Below are 13,234 nucleotides of genomic sequence, written 5' to 3' on the forward strand. Positions count from 1 at the left end.
ATGGTCCTTGGCTCTTGGACAACTCTGCCAACTTTAGAAACACGTCTGTAACCCCAATGTCGTCAGTATGTTTTTCAACATAAGGTTGTGAAGGTCTTGAGAGAGCTCTTTGCTTTTACCCATCATGAAGAGCTTCTTATGTGACACCTTGATAATGAGAAACCTTTTTACAGGCTAGGACTAAACCAGCTGATATTTGGGACGAGATTACTTTCTGAATACTGTCAGATTTCAGCTGGTTTCTTGGCTTTCCTTTCCTTTTTGCACCTCCTCCTTTTCTTCATGCGTTCAATACTTGTTCCCTGTGTCATTTCTCTTTAACACATTACTTCCTTAATGAACATTTATGTTTTGATTTCTTTGTATGTGGATTACTTGGGTGTCATCAACAATGTGGTGAAAATCCATGTCAATATTAGAGCCCCATTAGAAATATATATTTACTGAGAGAAATGTTGACGTGTTCGATACTCATTTCCCCCACCGTATATTCAACGAGGAGACGACTACCTGCTGTTTCAACACATTAAACATTTCTACTCTGTACAACAAGATGTTTGACTTTGTTCATAAAGTCTGTAGTAGTGCCTTTGTGGTACTACTGAATTACAAATACTACATAAACATCTGTAAGGTGTCAATATAGGCATTATAACATTTTAAATGCATTTATGGTTAGAGCTATGGTTGTTTTACCAATCCAACCCTTTCTCTTGGTATTCCTGGTAACCACTGATGAGAGTACCAGAAAACTGATCCAATACAGATCCCCTCATCCCCAGGGTAAAATCTATGGGTTCATTTTTATGCAGGGTAACACAAGGAAAGGAAAAGACAGCAGCTCTGTTACTACTAAAACAGAACCACTGAAGACAGTGTCGTTATGTGAATTGGTCATACATGGCTGATATCCAATCACTTATAATAAAGTCAGTATTGGTCCAATAGAGATCTAACAGACTAATTGCTTGTTTATTTGAATTTACTCCTTCAACTATCTTTTAATAAATAAATAAATTGCATCTTCAGCTATGCAGCTGATCTGCATAATGTGTATTAAGTCAACAATTGTATGACAAATCACTGTGAAGACAAAACAATAAACTGGGAAAACAAAAAATAACCAGAGATTGATATGGAGACGAAGCCACACCATTAAGAAAAAAGTCCAGGTTTTATTGTGTATCGTGGCTGTAGTCCATGTTAACTGCCAGATATGTGAGAGAGAATGACAGAAAGAGAGAGAGAGAGAATATTTGAAAGATCAGAGCCAATCACACAGAAGGGGGAAACCATGTCCTCCATGATTCTTCGGTTTGCAAGAGCAAAACCTGACATGAGAACGAACCATGGCAAAGTAACAATTGTGTAAAAGGGGAGTAAAAGTAATTTAAATACACTAAGGCAAGCTAAAGTCAACAACACAAGTGGCATCTAAAAACAAATAACAACACAAGAAGTTGGAACTGAGGGAGCTGACTCTGGACCTGAACATGGTCTACAAACCGGTCAACGATAGTGCTTACAGAACTGAGTTGACAGCAGTGGAGTCAACGGTGGAGTAGAATGGGTTAGAGTAGAGTAAAGAAGAAGAGTGGAGAGCAGAGCAGAGCATGAGTTAATGGCGTCGGTCAGCCGTTTGTCTTCCTGGTGGCTTGAGAGTAGATATTGAAATGAGGGGCTCCCAGCGTCATGCAGATCAGCGGAGTGGCAGACAGGGGCGTCTGATTGGTCGGCCGGCTCTCAGCAAAGAAACACGTCGCAGTTCTACTGGCTGGGGTGGTTTTGAAAACCCACCTGGATGAGGTTCAGTGATTGACATCTAGAATCCGGTGTTCACTTGTTTGTCAAACAGGCGTAAAGCAGGAGGGAGGGACGAGTGCTTTCTTCTCTCCATCCTCAACTCCTCCCCCCCCCTCCCTCCATACTTTACACAGTGCCCTTCACTATGGCTGCCCCTGCCCACCGGAGTCGGGTATGGGCTTAGCCAAAGTTGTGAATGGCCAGCCTGAACATGTCATTGGTGCACACCCATGCATCGTTAATGTTCTTGAGGATGAAACTCTGATGGAAACCCATGACTGGGTCATCGTCCGCCTGCAGACGCACACAGAGGGAGAAGAGGTTTAGGGCAAAGAATATATTAGAGATACTGGGCAGAGGCAGCAGATATCGTACGGACACAGAGGAAGTTAACTCAGTAAAGGAGAGAAAAGAGGGAAACATTGTTGGAGGAAATAAAACTGTCCGCAAACACTATGGAGAGGAATGACACCTGCAAGTCATCCGGCTGCATATGCATAACAGTTTCTCAAACCAATGCAGTCTAAATAAAACAACAATCCCACTACACATCCTCCCTGTAGGCTGTAATGATAAGTTTGTTGTGAAACATCTGGTATTTTCAAGAATGTAATTATCGCTGCTGTTGTGCATCAACCAGAGAAATGTCAGTTTTTTAACCCATATCCACTGATTTAAATCAGCACCTGGCAGCAAACTACAGTCATTTCATCACAAACAGGACATTATAACTTTGATTTAAAGGACAATTCCAGGCAATTCAACCTGGAGCTATAGTTTCCTAATATTTTAGGTCTAAAAGAATCAATCAGAATTGCTTCTTATGCAGTAGTTCTGTCTGTCCCCGCATCACCACAGCAGCGTATAATGGGAATGGACAGATCTTAGGCTGTTTAGGCTGTTTACATCCCACAAAACCACAACTTTTTTTCACAGAAAACATCAGTTGGCTATTCCAACATACACAGAGGGGTTTGTTGATGTTTGTAAACAGAGCTGTAATACAAAGTCTCACGAAGTCTCGCGCAAGAGTCAAGTTGATGGCTCACTATGTTTACAGGTCGACCACTTGTTTTATCAACAAAGGAATATCAACTCAGAGGAATGACGTATTCGTAGCAATAAGAGTAAGTCTGGATAATTGTTTATTCTGTAAACATTTTTTAGGTCTATTGTTTTACCTGGATTTCCCTAATAGACTGGGACCTCACTGTGTGTTTGTATAGTTTTAATAACAACAAGAAAACGATCAGATCACTTGAACAATAACTGCTCTTCTGGGGACAAGAGGAGGTGGTGCGATTCTGCCACTCACTGTTGCACAGTAGTATTCACCACCCGAGTGTAGATGGATATTATCTCAGATGTGTTGATGAGTCAGAGACACTAAACTGAAAGCTCCTTTTTAGGCTCTTGGTTATAAAGATACATCTGGATTGTTTTTATTCTGTCAAATAGATCACTGAAAGCATTATACCAAATGTTGCCTGTTCACAAATTCTATTTTTAGAGTGCACTGAGAAAGTATTCAGACCCCTTCACGGCATCTGAATATAAATGAAAGAACAATTAGATCCAAATAAGATCATTTGATGGTACAGTACTGTGATTATTTGAAACCCAGGCACATACATGAATAACGACATTTATTTTCAGTCAGCTGACTCTGAACATGCAGTGAATGAGAGCACTACTTACTTTTAGTTGTCCAACAACCATACTCAAGATGCAGCAGTCTGGAGTTGGCTGGTGATCTTGCGCTGTTATACTATGCGCTATTTTTGTGAAGGGGAGACTCTGGCACACACAAAGAAAAAAATACACACACAAGTGGAATATTACCATAGGTGTAACAGACACAAAGAGAAGAAATCAGACACTCGAAAAGAAATCAAACATCCAGGAGAGATCCAGAAGGTGGTAGATAAGTCTAACAACTGCCTGCTGTCTGTATAGAGATATTACAGTGATAGGTTAACATGTTGCCCCAGTATACAGCAAAAAGTTACCTAGCAAACTCACCGACAGTTTCTCAACAATAGCTCTTTTCCCCTGGAACTGTTGTCCTTCCCACGTAAGGCATGATGCATCTATCTGTGTGGAGCAGAAAGAGAGAGCGCTTATAACCACATCAATTCATCAACATGTTATGTGCTTATAATCAGTTACACTGAAAAAAAAATCCCAGTGTTTAGGCAGAGGGTGTATTCGATTTTATTTTATTCAATCAGGAAGCTTATTTGAAAAAAATGGATAAAGGTTTTTATTTAGATTTTTGTTTCTCCACTAATTGTTTTATCAATAAAATGTGAGACATGACCATTATTATTGTTATAATGCAAAATGTAGTGGTTGATGAAAGCTGCATGGGCAAGTTAAACTGTAAGCATCAGGACATGTGTATAAACCCCCCAAGGTTAGCGAGACATTCTTTAACTTGAACCTGCTCAGTTGGCCTGTGAAACCCAAGACCACTACCAACTGCTCCACATGATCAGTGTCACTCTCTTGTCAGATCACTTGTGAAACTAAGTCAGTCCTCATTCTCCTGTGTCCTGATTTACAACAAATAAGATAAACAATAAAAAGCAATGTCTTTTTTTTGTATTGTTTAATGGTTTTGTTTCTCCAAATTGTCCATGTTTCACATCTGGTTTCAAAGCAGAGTTTCTAAGAATGGGAGGAAAAGTTTATCCCAGGACCTGACTACATAATGTTGAGAACTTTGACATTTGGTTCAAATGATATTATAAATGCAAAATCTCAGGCAGACACTATCCCACATTTACCTCACATTTTCTCATCCTCCTTAAAACTGTCTTTCTTTTTAAATTTTGATAGCTTGTTGATCATTTTCACATAAAAAAAAATACTGAATCTACATTGAAGAAAAAACATAATTCCTGCACTTGTTTTTGCCTCACTTATATGTTAATTAATATCTAGTTTGCACAGCTGCTTATATTATTACTCTTATTAGTAAGTGCTAAATTCATGGGACTGACAACACTAGTTGTGTTTGAGTTAACTAAGTTCAACTCCCGTCATTACTCAGGTCCCTGAACCTGTGCATTTCCCTAAATAAAAACTCTTACATAAGTATCAATATGTTTATGATTGATAATGAACAAGTGTTGATTCAAATACCTAATTTCCTTGGGCTGTGCTGTGAAACAATAGAGGGACAGGGGTTTTTTGTTTTGTTTTACAACATTAATGAACACCAACATGGCCAAATCTAAATGAACAATACGTCTCCTTTTTTTTTTTTTTAAATGGCATCCACCCCTCGTTAAGAATTTCTTGTGAATGAATGAAAACACACTCACATATATAGATCCAAGTTGTGATCTGTCAGAGTCAAACATCTGGTAGTAGTGCTGCACGAAGCTGGATCCTATCTGCTCCCACAGAGGCTGGTCCACCATCCTGAATCACCCTGCAACACACACTGGAAAGAGGGGAGCACGTTAGTAGGGAATGGGATGGAAACTAGAAAAATAAAAAAGATCATATCCTAGAGCTAGAAGGAAAAAACAAACCAAGAAAACATACAACTTGCATCATACATGTTTTTGCTTTAACATCTCTCACTTATTTTAGCCAGAACTTAATGGCTAGACAACACAAAAATACAGACAGGCTGCACAACGCTGCACTGCACTGGTCCTGTCGTCTCTGAGAGACAGATACACCAGGATCATCATTAGAGACCCATCTCAGACCCTGCGAGTGCCTGTTCCAGCAGCTGGGATCAGGAAAACGGCCCCGCCTAACTTGAAAATCTAGGAGCGCAAGCAGAAAAATTTAGGGGCACACACAATGAATCGCCTTGCAAAGCAAATATTTACATTTCCTTTTCATTCATGATCCTCACACACACTGGCCTGCCAACTGTAATGACAGATTCCAGATACTTTGAGTCGCCCCTTCCACATTTCACCAGTGTTAAAACAAAACCCAGCAAATTTACTGGTTGCACATGCGCAAGTAGATAAAAAATCAACTTGTACTGTCTCCATTTAGGGGCAGTCCGGAGCCCTGTGATGGCCAAAACCGAGAAACTCAGGAGGAGCTTTCCTCAGGCCATCTGACTCCTGAACCAGGACTGACCCCCACGCCCCAGGACTCAACCTGACACCCCACCCCCACATGGGCAGGATTAGTGTGAATGAATGAGGATGACTGCTTGTTTTCATCTACTTTTGCACCACTGCTTGTTTTAGTTTTGAACTTCTGGTTATGTTACCTTGTTTGTATTTTATTTGATGTATATATTCCTCTTCTTTATTTTACTTATATGGCCAGTCTTAGGAGCAACCAGGAGATATGTCACTGCATGTTACACTGACTGTGGATTATGACAAATCAAGTAATCTTGAGGCTTGGTATGTGACATGTTACAATTACAAATCTTATGAACACCATTAAGCTCTGAAATTAACACATTTAGACAACTTTTAAAACGATCTGGGAGACTTTTGCTGAGCACGCCGTTCAGTTACATTCTCTCCGCTTGGGTGACAGTGACAGCACAAGTCATGTGCTTCCACATTACGATACAGTGTTGTTGTTACTGGAACAATCTGAGAGCTCGGAAAAATTAGCAATGAAGCCTATAGGCAACATATCAAACACGGCTGGACGTAAACACATCTAGGTCCGACTGATTATAGCTTAAGGCTGGGAAAGGCAGCAAAATGCACGTAGTGGTGTACGTTAATGAAGGGGAGGAAAGCTCATTTATGGCTAGTTAACGCAAGCTAGCTAACTAGCTACGACTAGCTCGCAGGCTGTCTTGTTTGCTAACGTTAACGTCAAGGCAGAGACAGTTCGTCCCTCAACGCCGGCCAACGATAAACGTCTGATAAATTATATTTCTAAACGTTAGCTACAACTGGCCGGCTGGCTGGCGTTGGCCTGCTCACTGGTTGCTAAAAATACCTCGTCTTTACCAAGTGTTGATGCCTCCTTCGGGCCCGTTCGCACACACACACACACACCGCTCTGGATCCCCGGGGCAGCTACCCTACATAGGCGTGCCCAACGTTAGAGCCCTAAACCGGACAGCAGCAGCCGATTTAACTACTTATACTCCGTTGTGTGTGTTCAAATGTCAGACTGAACTAGCGCTTTTGGTTTCCGCACATGTTTCCATTCACTATTCCCTCAGAGGATTTCCTAAAAATAAGTAATAAAAACTTACCTCTAACCCAACGCCGAGGCCGGCTGCACGATCGCAAAGTGCAGTGTCTGCGCCGCCGTTACGAGGGCACGTTCGATGGCGCCGTTACTGGCTCGGAGGATTATGGGTAATGTAGTTCTTATATTATACTAACAATTCTCAAAAGTGAAGCAATTTGCCATTTGAAAGAGATTTAAAAGTGTAAAAATGAACCAAGTAGGCTGATTCAGGCACTGTAAATTCAAGGCAGCGTAATTAGGGCCCGAGCCTGTGACAACGTCCCAGGGAGGACCCTATTGTAATTCGACATGCACATTAGTCAACGTGCCAGCCGACGAGTAACAACAAGTAAGCAAGCAAGTAACCAAGTACTGCATAGACCTGGCAGCAAAAACCCCAGATATTGCAATGTTTATTATTAGGGCCCGAGCGGCGACTGCAAGTCGCAGAGCGAAAGCCCTATTGTAATTCGTTCATGCCCCAACGTGCACGTGACCCCAATGTGCAAGTGACCCCAAAGTAATCAAGTAGTGAAGTAATCATGTGGTATGGAAGACCCAGGGGGAAAAATGCTATATTGAAATTGTAATGTTTATTATTAGGCCCGAGCGGCGAGTAGCACTCGCCGGAGGGACTATTGAAATCGTGCTGTTTATTATTATTTATTATTCTTGTCCTCTTCATGCCCCAATTTCGCCCCTTTCCCCAACTCGAAAATGCGTGAACTTTTGGGGGGACGTCCGGCCTTCTCCGAAATTCGATATTTTGTGGTGGTCGCACATGTCCGACGCAAAATGGCGAAATAGCGCCCCCTAGAAAGTTGCAAAAAGCCCATAGGGACTTTCGCTAACTTTGTCCTACGCTCACAAAATTTGGTACACATATGTATTATACCCAGATATGCAAAAAAGCCTCTTGACCTCATGACCTCAACCCAACAGGAAGTCGGCCATTTTGGTTTTGATTTTTCCCGCCTAAAATTAACTCCTCCCAGAGCGTTCGCCCGATCAAGTTGAAATTAGGTACACCACATCTCCAGACCTAGCTGAGCTTATCTTGTGCTCCGTGAGTCCGTAGGTCAAAGGGCGTGGCTGCCAGCGCTCAATTAACTTTGGCGTGCTCGCCATGTAATACGATTGGCTCTCACGCCCACATACTTCATCCAATCAACTTCAAACTTGCTGGACATGGTGATGGCTCCGCCCTGAACGTCCCGATATATTAACTTCCCACGTAACTCATAGCGCCCCCCGGTGGTAACAGGAAGTGAACTAAAATTCATTAAAAATACATAGTTGACCCCATCAACTTCATTCCACTTCTAAAACATGCAGAACCAGTTGGTGAAGCTACATTATGAAGACTGTGAAGCTACGAGTAATGGCGTCACTGTGGGGGCGTGGCTACCATCAATTCCTCGCCATGAAAATACGTTTGGCTTTTTGATGGCTTTAATGAACTCGTATCATCATGAAAATTGATAGACAGGTCCAGGGTGGAGACCTCTTCCATTTGATAGGGGTGTCGCTCATGTAGCCCCCTAGTGGAAACCGGAAGTGCCATTTTTTGCATCAACATTGTCCGATTTCCACGAAACTTCACATGTGTGATGAGGGGCTGACCCTGAACACACCTGCACGCATCCCATTACTGCCCCCTAGTGGACGAACCTTTAACTGCTCATAACTCCCTCATGCTTTGTCCGATTTCCACGAAACTTCACATGTGTGATGAGGGGCTGACCCTGAACACACCTGCACGCATCCCATTACTGCCCCCTAGTGGACGAACCTTTAACTGCTCATAACTCCCTCATGCTTTGTCCGATTTCCACGAAACTTCACATGTGTGATGAGGGGCTGACCCTGAACACACCTGCACGCATCCCATTACTGCCCCCTAGTGGACGGACCTTTAACTGCTCATAACTCCCTCATGCTTTGTCCGATTTCCACGAAACTTCACATGTGTGATGAGGGACTGACCCTGAACACACCTGCACGCATCTCATTACTGCCCCCTAGTGGACGAACCTTTAACTGCTCATAACTCCCTCATGCTTTGTCCGATTCACTCCAAACTTCACACGAGTGATGAGGGGCGGCCCCTGAACGCACCAGACCACATGCGGTGACTGCCCCCTGGTGGATGAACGAAACATTGCATTTTTGGCCTCCTTCCAGGTTTTTTCTCCATTTCTGCTCCGCGCCACAGCGTGCCTCAGGCCCCGCGGTGGCATGGGCAGCGAGGGCCGCCATCGCCGCTTGCGGCTTTAATTCTTATTATTAGGGCCCGAGCGGCGACTGCAAGTCGCAGAGCGAAAGCCCTATTGTAATTCGTTCATGCCCCAACGTGCAAGTGACAACGTGCAAGTGACCCCAAAGTAAGCAAGTAGTGAAGTAATCATGTGGTATGGAAGACCCCCGGGGAAAAATGCTATATTGAAATTGTAATGTTTATTAGGGCCCGAGCGGCGACTGCAAGTCGCCTGGCGAAAGCCCTATTGTAATTGCTATGTTTATTATTATATTCTCCCTAAAATCGCATTTTTGGGGGCCTCAACATGCCCCAAAACGCGTGAATTTTGGCATGCACATCAGGCCTCGCGAAAATTTTGATATTTTAAAGTCGTTGGAAATGGGCGTGGCCAAATGGCTGAATAGCGCCCCCTACAAACACATGTCAATGGCATCGCCATTCGTCTTACTTTGTCGTACACACACAAAATTCGGTACACATCTGTATTATACCCAGATATACAAAAAATCCTCTTGACCTTATGACCTCAACCCAACAGGAAGTCGGCCATTTTGGTTTTGATTTTTCCCGCCTAAACTTAACTCCTCCCAGAGCGTTCGCCCGATCAAGTTCAAATTAGGTACGCAACATCTCCAGACCTATCTGAGCTTATCTTGTGCTCCGTGAGTCCGTAGGTCAAAGGGTGTGGCTGCCAGCGCTCATCAGATTTTGGCGTTCTCGCCATGTCCATACGTGTGGCTCTCACGCCCACATACTTCATCCAATCAACTTCAAACTTGCTGGACATGACGATGGCTCCGCCCTGAACGTCCCGATATATTAACTTCCCACGTAACTCATAGCGCCCCCCGGTGGTAACAGGAAGTGTACTAAAATTTTTAAAATGTACATACTTTGCCCCATCAACTTCATTCCACTTCTACAACATGCAGAACCAGTTGGTGAAGCTACATCATGAACGCTGTGAAGCTACGAGTAATGGCGTCCCTGTGGGGGCGTGGCTACCATTCCTCGCCATGACAATACGTTATATATAGTATATATCCAATACTTTGGATGGCTTTATTGAACTCGTATCAACATGAAAATTGGTACACAGGTCCAGGGTCACGACCTCAACGTTTCTATGTACTCATAGGCGATCTCACTCATTCGCCCCCTAGTGGAAACAGGAAGTACCATATTTTACATCAACATTGTCCGATTTCCACGAAACTTCACATGTGTGATGAGGGGCTGACCCTGAACACACCTGCACGCATCCCATTACTGCCCCCTAGTGGACGAACCTTTAACTGCTCATAACTCCCTCATGCTTTGTCCGATTTCCACAAAACTTCACATGTGTGATGAGGGACTGACCCTGAACACACCTGCACGCATCTCATTACTGCCCCCTAGTGGACGAACCTTCAACTGCTCATAACTCCCTCATGCTTTGTCCGATTCACTCCAAAATTCACACGAGTGATGAGGGGCGGCCCCTGAACGCACCAGACCACATGCGGTGACTGCCCCCTGGTGGATGAACGAAACATTGCATTTTTGGCCTCCTTACAGGTTTTTTCTCCATTTCTGCTCCGCGCCACGGCCCCGGCGTGCCTCAGGCCCCGCGGTGAAATGGGCGAGCGAGGGCCCGCCATCGCCGCTTGCGGCTTTAATTAGGGCCCGAGCGGCGACTGCAAGTCGCACAGCGAAAGCCCTATTGAAATCGCGCTGTTTATTATTATTATTTTTATTATTCTTACGCGGGTTTAATCGCATTTTTGGGGACTTTCCCATGCTCAGAAAGTTATATAAATTTGCATGCATGTGCAGACGGCCCAAAATTTACATCTGATAGGGTTGTCGCACATGGGCGGGGCCAAATGGCGAAATAGCGCCCCCTACAAATTTTCAAAATGCCCATAGGGAATTTTGCTAACTTTGTCCTATGGTCACAAAATTTGGTACACATATGTCTTATACCCAGATATGCAAAAAAGCCTCTTGACCTCATGACCTCAACCCAACAGGAAGTCGGCCATTTTGGTTTTGATTTTTCCCGCCTAAACTTAACTCCTCCCACAGCGTTCGCCCGATCAAGTTGAAATTAGGTACACCACATCTCCAGACCTAGCTGAGCTTATCTTGTGCTCCGTGAGTCCGTAGGTCAAAGGGCGTGGCTGCCAGCGCTCAATTAACTTTGGCGTGCTCGCCATGTAATACGATTGGCTCTCACGCCCACATACTTCATCCAATCAACTTCAAACTTGCTGGACATGATGATGGTTCCGCCCTGAACGTCCCGATATATTAACTTCCCACATAACTCATAGCGCCCCCCGGTGGTAACAGGAAGTGAACTAAAATTCATTAAAAATACATAGTTTACCCCATCAACTTCATTCCACTTCTAAAACATGCAGAACCAGTTGGTGAAGCTACATTATGAAGACTGTGAAGCTACGAGTAATGGCGTCCCTGTGGGGGCGTGGCTACCATCAATTCCTCGCCATGAAAATACGTTTGGCTTTTTGATGGCTTTAATGAACTCGTATCATCATGAAATTTGATACACAGGTCCAGGGTGGAGACCTCTTCCATCTGATAGGGGTGTCGCTCATGTGGCCCCCTAGTGGAAACCGGAAGTGCCATTTTTTGCATCAACATTGTCCGATTTCCACGAAACTTCACATGTGTGATGAGGGGCTGACCCTGAACACACCTGCACACATCCCATTACTGCCCCCTAGTGGACGAACCTTTAACTGCTCATAACTCCCTCATGCTTTGTCCGATTTCCACGAAACTTCACATGTGTGCTGAGGGGCTGACCCTGAACACACCTGCACGCATCCCATTACTGCCCCCTAGTGGACGAACCTTTAACTGCTCATAACTCCTTCATGCTTTGTCCGATTTCCAAGAAACTTTGCATGTGTGATGAGGGACTGACCCTGAACACACCTGCACGCATCCCATTACTGCCCCCTAGTGGACGAACCTTTAACTGCTCATAACTCCCTCATGCTTTGTCCGATTCACTCCAAACTTCACACGAGTGATGGGGGGCGGCCCCTGAACGCACCACACCACATGCTGTGACTGCCCCCTGGTGGATGAACGAAACATTGCATTTTTGGCCTCCTTCCGGGTTTTTTCTCCATTTCTGCTGCGCGCCACGGCCCCGGCGTGCCCCAGGCCCCGCGGTGGCATGGGCGAGCGAGGGCCCGCCATCGCCGCTTGCGGCTTTAATTATTCTTATTATTATTCACGCGACTTTTCAAGCCCCAATTTCGCCCCTTTCCCCAACTGGAAAAGTTGTCTAACTTTGCATGTCCCTCCGGCCTCATCCGAAATTCGATATTTTTGGGTCGTCGCACATGGTCGACGCAAAATGGCGAAATAGCGCCCCCTACAAACTTTAAATTTGCCCTCGCCTATTCGGTTAGTTTGTCGTAGGCAGACGAAATTTGGTACACACATTCATCATCCCCAGACGCACAAAAAAGTCTCTTAACGTCATGGTAAAATTTCAACAGGAAGTCGGCCATTTTGATTTTAATTTTCAATTTTTGCCATTTTTTGGCCATTTTTGGACATTTCCACTACTTACGTTTGATCTAACTCGTCCTAGGGATTTCACTCGATCGGCTTCAAATTTGTTTTCCAGCATCGAAACCCCATGATGACCTTATCTTGTGCTCCGCAGGTGTGTAGGTCATAGGGCGTGGCTGCTATGGCTCAATTCACATTGGCGCCTGTTTCGGTCCTCGCCATGTAAATACGAATGGCTCTCACGCCCACATACTTTATCGTAGCTACTTCAAACTTGCTGGACATGACGATGGCTCCGCCCTGAACGTCCCGATATATTAATTTCCTACGTCACTCATAGCGCCCCCCGGTGGTAACAGGAAGTGACCAGTTTTTACATTACGTGTACTGATTCCACATAGTTGACCCCATCAACTTCATTCCACTTCTAAAACATGCAGAACCAGT

The 13,234-nt window shown here is 44.2% G+C and overlaps 1 protein-coding gene across 1 annotated transcript; it reads right to left on the bottom strand.

Annotated features, from left to right (window-relative positions):
- Nucleotides 1-1,172: 1,172 nt before the first annotated feature.
- On the bottom strand, nucleotides 1,173-7,087 carry nutf2 (nuclear transport factor 2). Its single transcript, XM_083974251.1, has 5 exons — nucleotides 7,010-7,087; nucleotides 5,133-5,254; nucleotides 3,826-3,897; nucleotides 3,502-3,600; nucleotides 1,173-2,097 (listed from the first exon to the last, which is right to left on the bottom strand). The coding sequence occupies exons 2-5, from the start codon at nucleotides 5,229-5,231 to the stop codon at nucleotides 1,984-1,986; spliced, it is 384 nt and encodes a 127-aa protein (XP_083830377.1). The 5' UTR covers nucleotides 5,232-5,254; nucleotides 7,010-7,087; the 3' UTR covers nucleotides 1,173-1,983.
- Nucleotides 7,088-13,234: the final 6,147 nt, after the last annotated feature.

The sequence above is a fragment of the Trachurus trachurus genome, assembly GCF_905171665.1.
Source record: "Trachurus trachurus genome assembly, chromosome: 6".
In the NCBI taxonomy this organism is placed as follows: Eukaryota; Metazoa; Chordata; class Actinopteri; order Carangiformes; family Carangidae; genus Trachurus; species Trachurus trachurus.

What these genes read in the sequence shown, in the direction of transcription:
- nutf2 (XM_083974251.1), bottom strand. Translation starts at nt 5,231, where the DNA reads ATGGTGGACCAGCCTCTGTGGGAGCAGATAGGATCCAGCTTCGTGCAG. An exon ending in CTATTGTTGAGAAACTGTCG is followed by an intron (nt 3,601 to 3,825) that starts GTGAGTTTGCTA and finishes TGTGTGTGCCAG; the next exon opens with AGTCTCCCCTTCACAAAAAT. An exon ending in TGGTTGTTGGACAACTAAAA is followed by an intron (nt 2,098 to 3,501) that starts GTAAGTAGTGCT and finishes GTGCGTCTGCAG; the next exon opens with GCGGACGATGACCCAGTCAT.